General features: G+C 37.0%; 1 protein-coding gene across 9 annotated transcripts in view; it reads right to left on the bottom strand.

Annotated features, from left to right (window-relative positions):
• The window catches only part of LOC124159145 (chromodomain-helicase-DNA-binding protein Mi-2 homolog), a 60,624-nt gene extending 44,749 nt beyond the window's left edge, over positions 1–15,875 (bottom strand). For 4 of the 9 annotated variants that reach the window (XR_006864908.1, XM_046534731.1, XM_046534736.1 and 1 more), the window contains exons 1-7: positions 15,676–15,868; positions 14,817–14,941; positions 14,578–14,706; positions 14,296–14,485; positions 13,639–13,784; positions 1,200–1,646; positions 231–500 (exon numbers count right to left, since the gene is read on the bottom strand). Coding sequence is in view for 8 of the 9 variants with exons in the window: in XM_046534731.1 (XP_046390687.1) it covers positions 231–500; positions 1,200–1,646; positions 13,639–13,784; positions 14,296–14,485; positions 14,578–14,706; positions 14,817–14,941; positions 15,676–15,712 (1,344 nt within the window). In the remaining variant the exon portion in view is untranslated. Of the gene's footprint in view, positions 1–230; positions 501–1,199; positions 1,647–13,638; positions 13,785–14,295; positions 14,486–14,577; positions 14,707–14,816; positions 14,942–15,675 lie in introns of all 9 variants that reach the window. The other 5 variants (XM_046534733.1, XM_046534734.1, XM_046534737.1 and 2 more) reach the window with 3 other exon arrangements.
• Between the last annotated feature and the right edge of the window lie 4,175 nt (positions 15,876–20,050).

Here is a 20,050-nt window from a genome sequence, read left to right as displayed (position 1 = left end):
GAGCAGGGAAGGGAAAAGAGACCGGACAATTTATAAACCAGATACTTAGGAGCCAGATTATTGAGAGTTAACTGGATAGCACTATCAAATTTATTTGGTCGTAAGGAGAAACTTAATTTTTGACTCCCAATATTAAACTTGTTTTTACTTCCAATTTAGAACACTTACAAGAAGGCTACACACTGCAGTAAAAGAGAGCCGATTTGGAGGTAAGTAGAAGAAAAGCATACCTCATAACCATCCTCTCCTTCACCACCGGGGAACTTGGATGTTGTTTTGGTTTTCTTCTTCTTCTTCGACTTATTCCCTATTTTTGTCTTAGCCTTTCTGCGAGGGGGAGGGACAGGAGGAGCGGCCACAGTATCAGGTTCTTCAGTGGTCTTTGAGGCCTCTTCAGCATCCTGAAGCATTTGCTCAAATTCCATATCGGAATCCCTCTCACTACCACTACGCTCCTCCTCCTGGGAAGAAATAGGAACCATTTCCTTTCTTAACTCTATCTGTAAATAATGGCATTTTTTATAAAATTAGTTCAAAAACACCAAAGAAAGGTACAGGTTCATGAGAAAATTGAAACAAGCCAAACCCAATATGCTTTGATGCAGGGATTTTGAATGCCCGATGATGACAGACATTAAAACAGCTCCAGGTCCTCTAAAGGCTGGTAATTCATGAATAAACAGTAAAAAAAGCAAGTTCTCCAAGCTATAAATTACGTACTTGCCATATCACGTATAAAATGTTCATAGCAAATTGAAACGTCATAAATAAACAATACTGTTAAACCAAAAATTAATGCATGTCAAAACCCAATGATATTCCTTTCCAAGTAGATTTGGAAAATAAAAGGTATCTCGCACTTAATCATTAAATTTAAAACAAGAAGCAATCTCAGGGATCCCTGAGAGGTGAAATATCACTCTCTACTAATCACTTTCATTAATTACAGCAAAACTTTATCAACATATTTCATCAAGATGCTCATCAAGTAAATTCTGAGCATTTGAGACCCACTAACACGCCCTTGGAATTTAGATAAAGAGCAAGGAGAATCCCTCTTTTCACTGAGAAAAAGGCACACCCTGACTGTGATCAAAGGACACACAGCATCTTTTGCACTTCCTCAGGTTTCCAAGAGGAAAGCAAAAGGCAAGCAATTGTCTAAGGGCTCAGGGGTACAAAGTGTAGGGAACACTTACTGAACTGCCCCTCTTTCTCTTTCCAAGCTTGATCTTCAGGGTCGGAACTTTGGCTTTCTTGCTCGTCTTCTTACGCCCTCTCTTCTTCTTGGATTTATCATCGTCATCATCATCACCTGCACCACCAGGGGTGCCACTGCCACTCCCCCCTTCATTGCCATCCCCTCCCTCGTTCCCACTACCTGCGCCACTGCCCCCAGGGGTCATCGCAGCCCCACCTGATAGGCCACTGACTGACGCAGGAGGAGAATCCCCACCGGCATCGGGACTCGGTGGCGGCTCCTCTTTCTCTTTGACGGAACGAGACCGGCTCGACTTGGGAGTGTACTCGGACACAGGAGTCACTGGCTCTGACACTGTGGCTATCTCTGGCTGTGTGTTTGGGTTGATGTTGGAAAATTCACGCCACTTCGCCGCAACCAACATCATAAGCTTGGACATGGGCACCTTAAAACAAGAAGTGACAACAAGAAAGGTGAAAAAATAGCAAAAATGTAAAATTTCAATATAAGAAAAGAAAAACGCTGGAAAAGGCAAATGGTAAAAATACATTAATGTTTTCAAAACTAAGCCATCAAAGTCTCACTCCACGTGCCTCATTGGAAATTAGCCATCAATTTGAAGTATATTTTTAACACATGAATGTAATTGCAGCTGATAATTACATTCAGATAAGTTATGAAACAAGCCACTAACGCAGAACATTTTTAAAGCTACCAAAACCATCAATAAAACTTTCCCAAAGAATTGATTGGTAACTACGTAAAATCCATTCGTAGAACAAAAATCAAAATAGCTACAGCAGCCCCTATTACAAATATAACAAATCTGTTGCTCCTAGATTCCTTGTAAGTGGATTTGTGGCATTTTGGATATCATGGCATCCATCATACTTCAGATAATAACAAATATTACATGGAACCGTTTAAATGATGGTTCCAAAACCATGAGGAAAAGTTCTGTTTCCAACATTAAATTACAGGTAATTCTTGATACATTCCCCAACAATATTTTAAAAGGCAAGTTAAACTGGTGTAAGCATACACAGTTACACAATTCATAAAAAAACACTAAACATGAAACACAGATTGCTCATCTTGGATTTCTCTTACATAATTAGCCAGAACAAGGTATTAATGTGAAACATCAGTAAGATTTTATTACTGCTGCCTTACATTACCATTCACTTTCACCAGAACGCCTTTTTGCTGAACATAAACACCAATAAAATGACCAATTATTACTATTACACATAGTTATTACCCTTCCACAACACAAATATGTATTGATTTGTTAAAAAAAATATCACAATCACTAGACATAGGACAGAAAAATAAAACTGTATTACAGTTAAGTACAGTAGAATATGGATAAAATAATGAAGACTCCAAAACACATTCACATGGAGTGAATGAGCAGTCTAATACATAAATCAACAAGTGAATATAAACTGATAAGGAGAGACCACATACTTTGCTCCCCCTTTTTCCATGCCGTATTTTTTATGGCATTCGGAATGGCAAACACATATCTGAACTGGTAGTGGTTTCATTGAATTCAGAGCTTCGTCGTGGCAGAAAATTTTGTATTTTTAATTTGATCATACAGCGACAAATATTTTTATTAATTTTAATCGCAGCAAGCATATGCACAAGATAAATTTTTTATCATCATAATGGCGTTTAGGTATTTAAGCAGTGTCATTTCAAACGCGGAGATATGAAGACCTAACTTGCTACCCTCCTCAAAAACATACCAAAAGATTAACAGGGAGCAATAACAGTGGCTTTTTTTTTGAAGAAATGACATTTGTAGGTGGTTCTTGTTATCATGCTGGAAGGGCAATGGAAGATTTTGGAAAGCGGCGAGCACAAAACACATTTGGCATAATTGTTTATTTTAAGTAATCGACTTTTATTTCATCCCATTTGTTAATTGAAATAATATTTCGGAATGCTTCTTTTGTTACATACAGCATAATCCGATCCCCCGGGCTAATGATGGGGAGAGGCAGCACGAATTATCGGAAAACATGAAAAATCCAAACTTTCACTTGAATATCATTTAATTTCATCACTGCTCCGTATCATACCTGGTTTCCGAGAACCATGCGTCTGTGGCTGCAAGATCATAGATTTAGAGAAGTGGTTTCAACGAATGATTCTAAACACTTTGATGATACAAAAAATTGACATTCTAGCACACACCAACCCTTGCTAGTGTAGTCGTCATACCTCTGCATTAGAAACAACACCGCTTAAATACCTAAACGCCATTATGATAATAAAAAACTTCTCTTATGCGTATGCTTGCTGCGATTGAAATAAATGAAATACTTGTCACTGTTTGATCAAAAAAATAACTAAAAAATATACTGCCTTGACGAAGCCCTAAACCCTGGCCCCCCAGGGGAGCGGACGACGCTACCACTTCACCAATTGCCCTATCTGCTTCAAGGTGCGTTATCTTGGAGTTATATAGGGCTTGTTAAAAGTACCGCATGCAAATTAATTAATTACAGGCAAACTTAAGCCCATTCAATGGAACCACTACAAGCTCAGATGTGCATTTGCCATTCCGAATGCCATAAAATATTGAAAAATTGAAAAAGGCAGAGCAAGGTACATAATGTCTCCTAGTGAGTCTTCTTTATAATTACCTATGGGTTACCAATAACACATTGCCCAAAACTAAGTGTTTACGCAATAGGAAAGCTTATTAGAAGTTCAAATTCTCCTTTATTTAAGTTTTTGCCCAGAGGAACTTGTTACTGAAAGTAAAGACTCAGCAGATTAAAACCATTACAGTTATCATCATAAAAATACAGTGGAACCTCGTTAAAGCGAGTAGGGGATATAGCGACACCCCCGCTATTACGAGAGATAGCCGATGAACCGTCAATTGACCCTATAATAAGCGTGTTAATAAATTTGTTTTTACGAGACCCTTTTGGTGTTGGCTCTCGCCATAGCGAGGGTTTCACTGCCGGAAGACTTTCATCAAGACTCCTTAACCTCTGTAATTGCTAGCGATCTGTTAGAAATGAAGTTAATGGAGTGCTCAGTTTCAAATTTATGTGGTAAACTGTCGTTCGATAAATATAATGATTGATGAAACAATGCTTTGCATGATTTTTATTCAGTGCGGCGCTTATAAATTGTTTGAGTAGTTAAGTCGTTATTTGAGTAAGGAAATTTAGTGATGCAAAAAAACATCACCTTTCGCCTGGATTTATGCTTACGTTTATCGGATAGATGTTTATCTGTCGCCGCACCACTCCTGTTCCTGTATATCTGTTCGCAACAGGTATATTGGCTATTATTTGCTCCACCTCCGGTAAAGCGACAATTCGCTATAGCGAGTGTTTATTAGTGCACCGTGGGGTGTCGTTATATCGAGGTTGCACTGTAAGTATTTGCTGACAAAATATTCAGGTTTTTCCTTATAAGAACTGCAACTAGCACTAATGTACTAGTTAGTAAAAGGGAGGATTTTGATACACATGATTTTTGTTGTGAAACTAACTTAAAACCAGAGAATTACCAGATTTTATTCTATTTGGGTATAATATTTTGATGGCATGGGTACAGCTTCTCAAATTTCTAAGTTACCCATAAAACAAAATAAATGTATGAGCCCCTACATCAGCCTCTGGCATTTCTCAAAGAGGACGAAGTTGAATTGCTGGCTCTTGGCACTAAGGTTTTAAAAACTAAGATCTTGCTCAGGTATAAAGAAGTAGTATGTACAAGGTGATGCTCCACCTACTGGATTTGTCCTACCATCCTATGGAACTATGACACCCAGAGCAGCAGCAGAAACACACGTAAAATTGTACTTGCAAACTAAGAACAGTGACCAAATTATATCATACTGAATGATATTTTATCCAAAGGACCTCAAACCAAATTCCGTTAAGAGTGGAGAGTCACTTATGGAACTTTAGCCAGCAGGGTACCATTTGATATCCCCAAAACTTTAAAATGTGTGTTCCACAGTTTACTACCGAGTGCCACTTGTAACGGTTCACCATTTTTGGGACAATATATGTCCTTGATGAGATAATGAGGACCAGTGTTTCATAAAAGGACATCAATTAAATTGTGAGACAGCAGAGAAATACAGGAAGACTTCAAAGGGACACATTTGGATAACAATGAACTAAAAATAAGTTTTTTCATATGACATCCTTTCTTTTTGACACTATTAACACAAAACTATAGCATTTTTAAATACATGTAAAAATTTACTAGAACAATTTATGCTACAAATTAAAGACAGATATTGCTATTTTCATACTTTTTGACAGAAAATTCGTGACACATTTGAAAATTTTATTCCTTCTCTTTTAGCATACATGATATTCAATGCATAAGGTGGATAATGTTCTCATCCTATCAGGGCCACAGCTGACTAGTGAGTTTTATCTAAAAGACAAAGGTAAAATCAAACAGCTGAACACACAAATATTTCAAAACTCGAATTACTTGACAGCTCTCAAAAGCAAATGATTTGATGCTAACCTAAGGTACTGATGAAGCATGTAACATCTACTAAGATGTACCACGTACACAATGTACAAAAAGGAAGTAAAACAATTAAATTGTGTGAATTTCAAGGTGTGAAAGAAACTAAGTAGGATATAAAATAAGGAGAGATGGAAGTCTGTAGAAATTTAGGCAAGAATAGCACCACAGAATAAATGTAATCTTAGACCAAATGAAAATTTAAAGTTGCATGACTAGCTTTTTCCGCCAGAGTAGCATAGTTTTCATAACTAAAACAGAAGTACTGGAAAAAATAATTTGAAACAATATTTATCTTTTGCCTTTTGGCAATTTGTCTTAAGAAAGAGAACTGGTTTTTAAGACTATTTCCAAACATGGAGCACATTCTCACCCTAATGTGAGTTCATGTTTCCACAATTTCACTTAAAGATTTACAGGCTAACTAATTTTAATCATTATGTACTATCATTTGCAAAAGTCTTGCAAAAAATCGAGCGGCGCCACTTTCACTCCACAAAGATTGTTCTCGGAAACTATGGTTTTCGGGTATATTCAGCAAACCAACAAAGAGTCTTCATGGTTCAATATTTGGAGAACGGATCATTAGGTGGGTGAGATATTTTTTCATCCTTTTCAGTCTCGGGATTTGATCGTTTCCATTTAAGTGAAATTAATGTTCATTATGTTCCCCCAAACACATTGTAGCATTTAATGCAGGAGTAAAGATCGAGGGTAATTCCTCGGAGAGATTTTAAAAAGTTTGTAGCTTGGCTCTTTTTGAGTGTTCTTAGTTCTTTTAAGAGAGCAGGAAATCACGAGTCGTTCACTGTCAACATGACAGTTTTGTTTACATCTATCGACTCGGGTTGGTGTTTTTAATACAATATTTACGACATAAGATACGAGGCAGCTTTGATATTCCATGTGCTTCTTCATATAAATATCTGAGCAAACACGTAAAATATGAAATTAGTTAAGCTGATCGGCATTAATCGTTGCGTAAATAATAACAGAGTTGTCCGACGTCCGTCAATCGGTAAAGATGTATTCCTTTCCACGTATTCAAAGTATGACCAGGAAAACTTAATTCCAGGTAAAAGTCCCATTTTTAATGATTTTCGGATCTCAACAGGTATTGTTTGATAATATGTTCCACTGCGAAATTTGTGTGAATGCGTATAATAACTCTACGCTGCGATGTGATTGATGATTAAGTTATCATATTTATAGCTGCAATCATTTTCATATACTATGATCAATTCGGGATATTGTAGGATACTTACTCAGCATCATTAATTAACTTCTCTACTTACATTAAGTTGGTTACATGGTATTAGGAAATGTGTTTGTTGGCAATACGTTTTATGTTTAGGGTAAGATTGAAATCAGTGGAACTGCAGCTCATTTCATAAAACCTTTGAAGTTGAGTAAGAAGGGCGTAAGCAAATCCTTACAGAATTTCTGCTTGAAATGAATGCATATGCTTGCTTCATTAGAAATACAAATACCGAGTTAGAAACGTAATAACAAATAATGATAACTTAAAAGGACGATACCATACCGAAGTCGCAGGCGACAACATCATAATATTCCTATTGTATACACTAACCAGCCGAAGCATAAAGTATGCGAAAGCCTCTGTGCTCAATTTATAATCATATAAACAATTAAAATACTAAGATACCGAGAAAATGATTATTTTGATCAAAATTCGTTCAATTGAGAAGCTCATGAAAGCAGCTTAGTGTTACAACAACAACAAATACTTAACATTTTCATTTCCGACTAACTTATTACATTTAGATATTTTAAACACTTATGGACACAATGCTCGACAACACGTGACACAACAATGTTCCCACCCTCCTAATTACCCGCTTGAAGAATTCAAACACCCAATCGACTCGTTTAGCTCAGTGGATAAACACTGGGTTGTGGATAGGAAGGTCCTGCGTTCAAGCCTCTTTAATGTTCGAATTTTTTTACCCTCCTCACAGCTGTATTTTATTTTATTTTTTTAATGTATGTTAAGATGGTACCAAATGTTGAATTTTAGCATGTTTTACAAAATTTCTAATTTAAATGATTGTGCGACGGGAATCCTGCGTTGTTAGCGCGATAGGACAAATCATTGCATTTCCCTTGAAGTAACTCGAATCAGAATCACTGGTGAATGTGATTCCCGGTGCTATAAGGTTTCCTTTACAGGTCCGTAACTACTCATCATTATTACCCACTCTTAGATGACACCCAAGGTTCTTGGATGACACCCACTAGGTACTCACTCTTTCAACGGGTAAATATTTTCAATTATCTACTCCAGTCAACTAAGAGTGTAAAAATAATATCAAACGCCGCGATGACGCAACGACATCTACGCTCATTTACTCAACTGAGCATCGTAATGATTTCCTACGGGCGTAATCCAGTACACGCTCCCAATGCTCCCGAGTGCTCCCGCTTCAGACGCTACAGATTCGTGGTCCACTTTCGCTCCTATCGCTCCCAGTGCTACCCTACTGGATCACGGCTGGAGCGATTGTAGCATTTGTTAGTCGTTTGTTTTACTAGTATCGTCTGCTCGGATATTAGATCGTCTGAATTAGGGATTGTTATAGCCCCTTGTACTTTACTTAGCGTGTTAGAGAGGTCAGTAATATAAATGACAAAAAGAATATGACCATGGGGTACACCACAAGAAACCTATTTAATATTAGATCTTCATTGGATACCATGATCGGGCACCACAGCAGACCGATGCTTGTCCTGAAGATTTTACCCACTGGTTTGCAAATCCTCTAACAACAAGGTGATAAACTTAAACTATAAAGAGCAGATCATATGATACATATAAAAGAAGATAAGACCGATTAAATACCTTACTATAGAAATTTCAATGAAACCAAAAATAAGCCTAATTAACTTAACTCACCTAAAAGCCTGCGTTTAAACGATACACGTACAAGTTAATGCCTGTTTGCGTGAATTATTTTTGTGGACCGAAACGGAACATGTACGAATGTTTGAACCTAGCTAAAATAGGTTAAATTTGCCGATCATGCATTTGCACAAGTTGAGTGGTTACACGTGTAACCACTTAACGTGACACAACGCAACCGTACGGTACATTTCGTGTTCTTTCTCGCGTTCATACATTTAGACTTGTGCGGATTTATGTAGGTGTAAAAAGGCCTTAAGTGGAGTGTCCTTTATGCGATTTATCAATTGCACTCATGACATTGTATGACAGTCTCAAAAGCAGTCCTACACTTGAACCAATCTCGTCAACAACGAGCCTTAAGCATAAATGCAATGCGTATCAACCTGACCTTAAGAAAATTACATAAGTAAAATACAACCGAACATCAATAATTGATTAAACTTCAGTTGAAGATTAGAGGAAGATATCATCATTTAACAGAGAATACAATCTTCATGGGGAAAGCTTGAAGAAAACCTAGGTTGGCCGCCAAAAAGCAACAAACGGAATGCTTTAACTAGAAGTTCACGTACCCTAACCTAAGAAGTCATATTCTATCTCAATTTCACGCAATATCAAGTTCAAATAACTAATAATTAATCTAAATAACAAATAAATCAATATAACTTACAAAATTAACATAATTCTTATGTAACGGACGGAATGCTTCGACCGGAAAGTTCACTCACTACATGTCTTATTAATTTCGAATAGCCATTTTCTATCTCCCCTTCTCGCTAGCTCAAGCTTAAACCACTAATAATTAAATAATATTATATATAATTAATTATCACAACAAATTTTATAAGATATCTTGGTCTTGCCGCTCAATTTCTTCCCCGATCTGGCCCGTGGCGACTCTGAATTGTGAAACCATTGAGTTACAGCCATTTGCCTCACCGTAATATCCCCCGAATAGTTCTTTAACCATTTGGTTTTAGCATTTACTATCCAGGCTATCTTAGCGACTTCTTCCATCAACTCCAAATGGTCATATTATTGCCGGCCAGGTCCACAATTGTTATGAACACCATTTTCTTTAGCCTTCCTTCCCGTTCAAATTCGCGCTGAAAACCGGTTCGCTCCAGCCATTTCTTGGGAGCGTTTGTAGCGAGAGAGAAGCGAATATAGTGACGTCATGCGTGACGTACGAGAGCGCCACGGGAGCTTTTGTAGCTTCTACTGGACCACGAAAAGACTCGCTTCCAGTGCTTCGGAGCACTGGGAGCTTGTACTGGACTACGCCCTACGTCTCACTCCCGTGTCACGATGACCCGTTCGTGAGTCGTTCCCGAGCTACCATGAAGATTCATCCCCAGATAGTGATCATTCAAATTTAATGGTGGCCAGAAATCGAGGATGGAGCGAAAGTGGCGCCGCTCGATTTGTTGCAAGACTTTTGCAAATGATAGTACATAAATACTTATTTAATCTGCTTAACATTTTAAACTCACAGTCCTACAGTACATAATTTTAACAATTTAACAATACCCTTTATTACACCTCCATAGTTTACTGGAGAATCCACTGTTAGTGAAATGCAATAAGGCAGCCCTTGTTAGTTTGTTACTTTAAAATTGTGCTTGTTGACATCAAAAATTCAAAATTATAACTAAATATTACTTATAGACTCATAGTTTTTTAATGTCAAAATCATTTGTCATGAGGACACAAGTTATGGTTCATAGTGACTATCCTATTGTTACAATAAAAAATTATAGGATAATGAATTCATTACTGTAGAACCTTGATTGTCAGCACATGTGATCCTAGACTCTTTAAAATACTTTTGCATGTTTTGATGACTTTCTGCTTAATTACGTAGTTATTACTTAATATTATTAAGTAGGTATTACTAATAATTTAATATTAATTGCATATTTTATTTACATAATAATGGGTTCTAATTTTGACAAGTACAGTTTTGAACACTTAGATTTTCCACCAATAAGAATATCAGTTACAGTGGAGCTAAATGAGCAATATGTTCATCTCCCTACCAAAAAATACTCGTAAATGCTCACACTTAAGGGAGAGTAATTACCCACTAATGAGCATGGATTCATGCAACTATTTGGGCCCACGGATGGGCCCAAATTAAGGTTACACTAAGAGAAAGTAGCTTATTCCCACAGAAAATGCAATCAATACTCGCAACTGATAGCTAGCATTAAAAAGTAGCTCCTGCTTAGACTAGCTACTCTTCATAGGCACTCTTAACTATCTCCAATTACAACAGGAATGAGTATACAGGCGGTCCTCAACTTTAGTATACTTGACTTTCTTACAATTCACACTTTTGTGCATTCCAAATTGACACCTTTCACTCGACTTTCGTACGCTAAATTCACACTTTCGAACATTTGTCTGTATTTTTTTCAAATTCCCGCCACGTTTAATGTGAATTCCAACATTCAACTGTTTCATATCGCAGCACATGCAGGCAATGCGAACGTATACGAGTGAGGGCAGAGTTAACTTAAATCAAGGTAAATTTCATGGAGAATATGTATTAGTCATGATTTAAACCTTCAGCAACAACATTACACGGAATCTCTTCCATATTCCTTAAGTCTTTTGTCTTTTTTGAATATCATGTGAAATAAACGCGATCCTGAGTTATGCTGCGACAAGATGTCACCTGCTGAGGAAAACGAGATGTAAAAATTTAAATGTATCGAGAGTGAGGGTTCAACAATTGCATTTTTTAAATGCTTCTTGATATTTTATTTAAAATGGATATTATACGTGGAATGTCAACTTAAACACAGAGAGGAAGTTTCACTTGGTACCTGCAAAGGAATTCATGTTTTTTAAAACTTACATTTATATTTTCCTTGTATTTTCGAAAAACATTATATAATGTGAGGAATGTTAATAATTTATCATTAAACATTAATTAATAAAAATAAAATCTGTGCAGAAAATAAGGTTTTGGAATGCATATTTCGATCTTTTGGAACGTAACCCCTAATTACTATGGAACTCAATGGTTCGACTTTCGTACATTCGACTTTCGTACACGTTTTCAGGAACGCATTGTGTGCGAAAGTCGGGGACCACCTGTACTCCCTACTCATGTAATCCAATGATGGTTTAGATGTTGTTTGTACCAATGCAAGCATTAAAATGATAGATAAGAGCGTCAATTACCTATCAATGGATTAACTTCATTAGGTCACCCACCTATCTCTTATCACCACTTCTCACATAAGCCAGTCCCCCAAATACCACATAACTGTCACAACAACCTCCTCTAACAACCCTACTCCACCTAAAAGTGATGAACATTTCAAGGGAGTGAGAAATTTAATCCAAAGAATGTATTACAAAACCTTACACAATACTGTGCTCAGATAATGATCATGAGTGGATAACGTCTCTCTTAGTTATCTGCTTAGGCTTTTCCAAGTATCACAATAGAAAATAACTGTACTGTAATTCTGAAACTATATGAGATCATTCCATATTCATAGTACTACACATTTTTTACACTTATAACAATACAAAAAATAACAGCATTTGTCGTTAATATTAAATAAAATTTTAAGAATATAAATTTATAATGTTAATCTCATCTAACAAAATAATAATGAATACCAAAATTCTGCAAAGGGGCAATCTTAGCACTCAAATATCCTAAATAATTTCTAAACTAGCACCGATTCATTCAATTTTCAACATCAGAGCATAACAAATAATGGCATGGATACTGTTCCTCATTAAATATTTAAAACTGTAGTTTTCATTTCTATTATACTGGCTAAAGAGGAATTTAACAAATTACAAAAGCCTTAGCCTAAAACACCACAGAGCACTGCATCCTGTAAAGGATATTTCCAAACTTGAATACCCCTTGTACTCTTCTATTTCACAAAATTTCTCCACATTCAATGCAAGTAGTGACATACATTTTGACTCATCCGTCAATTGTCCATAGCCAAACATGAAGGTTTAGAGGAAAACGCTGTTTAAACTAGAAATGCCGATCAATGTCAAATCAATCATCAGAAATCCTTTACTTCATTCTCTTTGCTATATTCTACACCAACTTATGCTTCAGCATTCTGGATAACTAGCCATAAAGTCAACAGCATAAGAGCAAAATTGTGACTAAGTGCTGTCACTAGCAGCTTTTAATGCCTCTAACCCAAAAGCACAACCCAGAGATTCCCTCACTCTCGAAAACAATTTTTCCTACTCTGTAGCACCGATCCAGCGAACTTGATTAGATATGCAGGAATCAAAAGTCAATGAGCAGGCTAGAGTATTCACATATTTTTTTAAATACGTGGAATAAAAAAAATATGAACAAAAATAAATTGTTTCCCATATGAAATCTGATGAATTTGAATAAAATTCAAGGGAAAGATTTCATTAATTTTTGCCAGAAAAACAGAACCCATAACATTACCAGAAACAGAGTACATTCACTGCTTGGAACATGTAAATGAATAAAATAGCATGCTGAGAAATACTACCAATTCAACTGGCTAACAGGGAGTTGTTCTTAAATCAACACCTCAACAGTTAGAAAGAACATAATGAATGCAAAGCAATAGTCTTCCTGGCAATCCAACTCTTGAGTTCTACAAAGAATCATACATAAATAATTCCAAGAGAGAAATGATCATCTAACTTAGTAAACTTTCACTTGACAATCTCAAGGTCTAGGTCTGTACTGGTCAAGTGTAAGCAAAAAATACTTCTACTAATAGTCTAATCCCTAACATTTCCCTCTAGAAGCAAAACAATAAAATAACATAGGCCCAAGCTAAAGCTACAATCATTAAGTTTGATAACTGTGAATCAATAAGAAAGAGGTTCACACCAATCAGGACAGAAATTGAGAGCCATTGTTACACTTTTTTGGTTGCGCATGCTTTGCTGGCCCTAAATTAAAGCTAAAAGTATTTTTTTTAATATCATGAACACACAACACTGAACATACCTTTGGATTCTCTTTTGAAAGTAGAGGTCGCACATGTTGCTGGAAGAGTTTGTAAGTAGTCAAATTCTGAAAATCTGATTCAGAATACTCTATTTCAACATCCTGAAGACCAAATGTTGTACAAACTTCTTCAATGGTAGGCATTCCTGAAAAATAAGAATTAACACGAATACCTACATTATCATTTCCTTGAAATGCTTTTCTGACTTCACTATTGCGCATTGTATATTGCCTGGCATGCATTTAAATCAACTAACTTTTCAGCTAAAGAAATTTATTAAAACTAATAAAAAAATTAACTAATTACTTTTCCTGGAGAGAATTCTAAAGATAAGTTGCCCTTTGGTCTCAGGACAATTGAAATATTTAAAGGTAAAGTCAGATTTTAGTGAGGAATGCAGAGACGTTAAATTAGGCAATAGAACTGCATAAGAAACCAAATGCTATCCAAGCAATAATAACTTCCACGGTCACTAAGATGAGTATACAGCACAATTAGAAACCAACTATGAAAAGCCACTAATCACTTTACAAGTCATGATAAATAAATTCAAATGAGAGAGGGCAGTTTGGAAACCACTGATGAGCACACAGATACATGAAACCTCAGGCCTCTCATTTCATGAAAGAGCAACTGAGACGTATCTGCATTCATACCTGCGTTAGCATCCTGTGCAGGTGGTGGTGGTGGCGGTTGGTGCTTCGGTGTACTCCTAGATTTACGTCCTTTCTTGCTACTACCGAAATCTGAGTCATTGCCACCGACCGAGTTGCTGGAATTCCCTGCCCCACCGGTAACTGAAGAGATATTGCCAGCCTGATCTTCTTCAAACCCAAAATCGCTCTCCTACAATACAAAGTAAGATTTGAGTGCTAAACTTCAGCTGACAATACACAAACACTGGTATTTTACCGGCCTCTCGACTAACAACACCTCACCTCCTCACTATCAGCTTTCTTTTTCTTCTTTTTCTTTTTTCCCTTCTTGTCTTCACTTTTGGCTTTTCTTTTCTTTCCCTTCTTCTTTTTTCGACCATCTTCTGGCTCGTATTCATCATCTTCTTCCTGCTGCGAGAATATGGATAAAAGCATGCATCAACATTTCTTCACCACATAACAAAAACACTCCCTAAAATACGTTAACTTTCACGTCAAAGGTGAAGAATAACTAAAAATACCGGTGGGCCTTCTTCCGATTCTGGTGAATTATCTTCTTCTTCTGGAGCACCTAGTGAGGATTGCTGAAGAATAGAAGACGCTACCTCCTCTTCATTATCTTCTTGTTCATCCTCGTCTTCTTCCCCTACAAAAAGTACAGAACTAAATTAAACGCATTCCGAAGGGATGAAGAACATTTCAATGGAATCTATGAATTACGACAAGAGTAACTCCCCGATAGAACTTATTACCCAGTAACATAAACAAAGGTTATATTAATAATTTTGGTGAAATTATTGACGTAAACACAAACACTTGAGGTCTAATCGACGATAATTGAGTAAAACAAAATAAATTGTTATTATTTCATGAACGCTTTAAATTAGTTGTGCACCGAAATTGCAATTTCGCAAACATTTCGAAAATCCAAAATCCACAAAACTTTATGCTGACTATTTCCACGTTTATATTTAAATACCATTAATTAATGACAAAACATCCTAATTAAAACTAATTTTTTTGTAGATAGGGTCAATCCCATCGTTTGATGGCATCCATTTTGTCAAGGGGTCGGCCCATTCTGTAGAATGCAAGCCCGCGCTGTCAGAAAATAATGACACCGTTCCCCATCCACCACGCCACTTTCATTTTTTTGCTAAGATGAACCAAATCAGAGAAATTTTCCGGGAAATTTTGCCCTGCTTGTCTACCATCATATCATGAATCAACTCAACAGCAATATTTAATCAATAACTGACCATATACGAAACTTTAAAGGTAGAAACAACATAAAGTAACACTATTTGTAGTCCCGCTCAAGCGGTCAACGTCTACGATGTTACGGTGAAACAATTTCCTAAGATTGGTGTGATTACTTACCGGCATACTGCTCTTCCTCTGGATCATCTGATGCCATGACTAATTATCCTTTATCGCAGAGTGATCCTTGATTACAATATAAACAATTCAAATCCTAGGAGTATTCACTATCAATTCCACTTATCATTATCGGTTCACCACACCGCTATGCTTCCTTCAGTTCCTCGCAGGAAGACCAGCGGACCAGCCACAAATCGACTGAACAGCGCATGCGCAGTGTGACGTTATCGCATGACCCGGGTTAATTCAGCAGCGTGAAGAAAAAGTGCGCTTTGCCTAAAGATGATTATTCAACCATAGAAATAATGCATTATTTTCCCAATCGTGTGATATTTTGGAGGGTCAATATATCATCATTAATTTGGACGAAGCTGTCACATCAACATCATCATCGAATATCCCCCACAACGCTATATAATACGCAAAATTTCGGTGGAATTAAGCATTGCAGTTTTTCCCAGGGCAGGTCAAATATTGATTGATTGGATGAAATATACTTTTGAGGTAGCTTTACACACTCAACATGGATGCAATGCCTCATAGCCCACAGGAAGGATAATTTCGTAATGAAAATACTGAGTTAATCAATTGGAAAGATACTCAATATCGCATTTCTCTTATATTAAATACATTTATGATTATAATAATATGCCCTAAAGGCACTTCCCCATGCATCCAAAGTCTCCTAAATAGGTGCGGTCGCGTAAATGAGATATTTATAACTAAAAAAATATTTAAAATTTTGGCGAACAAAAATAATAAATACGAGTTATGGTTGAGGATTTAATTTCTTTTTAGCATATTTTATATAAGCGCAAGCATGTTCTCTTTTCATCTGCACGTTATTATACATATGCATACCAAGTAGTAGGGGGCATCCATTTGCCCGGGAAATCACGATTTTACTCGATATTGATGCAGAGAATTATTTTTTGTTAATGAGGAAATTATCATTCCTCCTCACTACATTAATATGAAATTCTTAGCATTCTCTGCGTTTTTAATTTTTTGGCCGATAAAAATCAAAGCTCTAAGCTCAATCATCGAAAAAAATAGCTGATTATTGCACACAAACTTTTTTTGCACGGATGATAATTGATTAGAATGCCTTGAGTTAAACGGCTATTTACCTTTAGCCAGTGATGCATTTCTCTTTAAGCGCCCTCAATTTCCATTTTATCATAATTGAATAATTCAGCACTTCTTCCTTGTAACGCTTACATCTGATGGCCAAAAAAATGACGACTTTCGTGCATTCTAAGTCAAGGTAATAAATTTTCTCATAAGAAAATTAAAGTTATATGAGCTACAATAATTATTTATCTTAAGTGAAATTGCCGCACTTCGCGGATGACTCTGTGTAGGTGAAAGATCTGCCCATAAGTCCATGGTTATTTCTTAGAGAAGATAATAACGTAAACCACTCATTGATTCAAATCAAAGGCTAAGGATCAAAGATTGGATCTGTAATTAGAATATTAGATACATTAAGTTTATTTTGGGTTTCATGAGTTTGCTCTGAAGCGTTTGGGAAAATATTTCGCGGGTTATATTGAACAAACACTGAGCATACCACAGTATACATTATATACATTGAGGGAAGATAAATTATGTTCCTTTTATTGAAAAGGGGCGTACTCAGTATTGGCTTCATTGCTTGGAAAATCATCTTGATTTCCTGTTTTTGCGTAGAGCAAACTTTTGCCGATTCCTGATAGTTACTCCAAAATTACCCTTCTATCATGGTAATAATTTTTTGAAACACGGTCAGTCTTATAAATTTTTTTCGTGGAAATTCATGAAATTTTTGTTTAATATTAAATATTAAACAAAAATTTAATGTTATTTAATATTTTTCCCCCTCTCCCTAGTCTTCATCCTCCATCCACAACTTCCCTTCGGTCAGTAGTCAGTCCTTCTACACATACGGGTCAAACGATTGGCCAATGATTTGAATTCTAAAATTATTTTTTACCCCCTGACCTGGCAAAGACCGTAAACGTTATTTTTCCTCAATTAAAATTCCGTATTCCGCATGCGCTTGTAGAGGAGTCTGTACAGATTAAAGGCAAGCAACCCGGGCGACGTAGTGAGGGGGGACGACCAAACGCCCGTATAGTTTAATTGGGGGTATTCCATATCAAATCTCCCGGTAGGGGGGCGACGCAACAGCAGTTTGCCAGGATAAGTATTTTGCCATGATCTGGCCCCGGTAAAAGGCCTACCCACAAGTCGCGGCCTGCAGCCAACGCGGGTCCTGACCCTCGAAGGGGTATCCGTTGAAGTAAATCAGTCGCTCAAGGAAGTAAGATGATGAGGATGTGATGATATATCACTCACTTGATGCTTCTTGGAACGCATTACTTTTGGGAAAACGGATAGAGAAGTTGACGGACGAAGTTTCAGAGTAATTCGTAAAAAGTAAGATCGGGGGGTGGTCGCTGTTAACCAGCGGTTCCCGACCGGTGGTGTGCGTACCCCTTGGGGGTACGCGACGAACCAGTCGCGGGTACGCAGGAAATTCTCGGTCACGCGGACGCTACGTTCCCTCGATTTATGTAATAAAAGTTATTTATAGCTAAAAGTGTCACCTACCCACGTAGTGAGATTATGTAATAAAATGTGAACGTTACATTTTTGTGGGTACAATATTAGTGATATAGATACATTTTGAGGGGTACGAAAGGAAAAAAAATCAGGAACTGCTTCCGTTAAGAATTGGCCGTTTGTAAATAAGTAGAGACCGCAAGTCGTGGAAGGGGTTGGCCGGTGCAAAGAGGGAGAATTTGCACAGTTTACATGAGAAATGCGATCAAATAGGTTCCATGGTTACGTGACCGCTTACGGAGGTGTTTGCTGAAAAGATGAGGCCCAGAGATGCCGACTTTCAAACAATATCGGAGGGGCCCAAACCGGGGATCTTGCCCGAGAAATTTTATAAGTGGTGAGTTTTAAGTTTTTTTTAAGCATTTTAGAAGAGTCATATGATCAATATCAGAACCCTGATAACTCGAATCTCGATATCTGGACACTCCGGGGAAAATCGACAAGCTTGACACATTTTCTCCTCACACCCATAACGAATTTTTGAGGGGGCTCGGGACCCCTTAGGCCCCATAGAGGCGGCACCTCCAATGAGGCCGTCAGGGCAGGTCTCGCTGTCTTTTCATTTTATGAAGTTAAATTTCACCAATGTGCATGGGTTACGTTCTTATGAATGTTAATTGGGTCTTGACATTCTGAGAAAGTGGGGAGAGGGATGGAAATGGATTATGCTGGTAACCAGAAACTCGGATCAAGTGGACCAACAATGATTAGGAATAACAGAGGATTAGGATTGTTAACGTAGCGGTGCATAGAGATAGCAGATACTTTTTAATCTCATTTTCCTCACACGATAAGAGCATGGCCTGTCTGCACATTTTAAGATCGTTCTCGCGAGAACGTAGCTGGTTGGCGATCTTGCTATCAGATTACTCTTGATTAATATTTCAAGTAGAACACACACTACTTGCTCACCCGGGATTCTTCCTGTTCAACTATTGTATTTATGTGTAGATTTTCTTCGGATTAACCCTAAAAGTGCTCGCTATTAATTCAATCTGGCCAACTTTAAATCTCAATTACTGCCTCTTTACTACATGAGTCCTTATGTTATCCCGTCTTCTGCTCAAGGTTTTTAGAAGACTACTCTTAACTCCCGCTCTTCTTAGCACTTCCTCGTTACTTAGTCACCCATTATTTCTTCATCATTCTTTGATAGCACCACATTTCGAATACTTCGGCTCTTTACTTCTCTGCTGCTGCCTACGTCCAAACCTCGCTTCCTTTGAGAAACATACTTATGTTGCTTCCTCACGTCTAAGCATTTTCAGCTGTAAGTATATTCTTGTTTATGTAGAAATCCCTCTTTTACTGAACTATTCCACTGAATATTTATTTGATTAGAAAACGAAAATCGTTCTTTTTTATAATAAATGCAACATTTAACAAGATATTCTAATGTTGAAAATGTGCAATTTTAGGAAAGCGTCTTCGAATTTCACATTGAAAAATATTACCGATGGATATTTAATGCAAATTAAACAATTTTTGATATCGTTCACCCATAACAACATGGAGTCAAAAATTAACTTCGTTATATTGCAGAAAATATTTATTTAAAAAAACCTTTACCGGTTTCAACCTTCTCAGATCATTAACAAGAGGTAAAAGAGCCTCCGATAATTCTTTTACCTCTTGATAACACCTGAAGGCTGAAATCTGTAGAGTTGTTTCCAACAAATACTGTGTGGGATATAACTAAGTTTAATTTTTAATCTAATACGTCACCGTTCCTCGAAGTTAACTGGAAAACCATCGATTTGATACGTTT

The sequence above is a fragment of the Ischnura elegans genome, chromosome 5 (assembly GCF_921293095.1).
Source record: "Ischnura elegans chromosome 5, ioIscEleg1.1, whole genome shotgun sequence".
Taxonomy (NCBI): domain Eukaryota; kingdom Metazoa; phylum Arthropoda; class Insecta; order Odonata; family Coenagrionidae; genus Ischnura; species Ischnura elegans.
The sequence above is the reverse complement of the archived record's forward strand: the minus strand, read 5'-3'. Positions and strand labels throughout refer to the sequence as shown.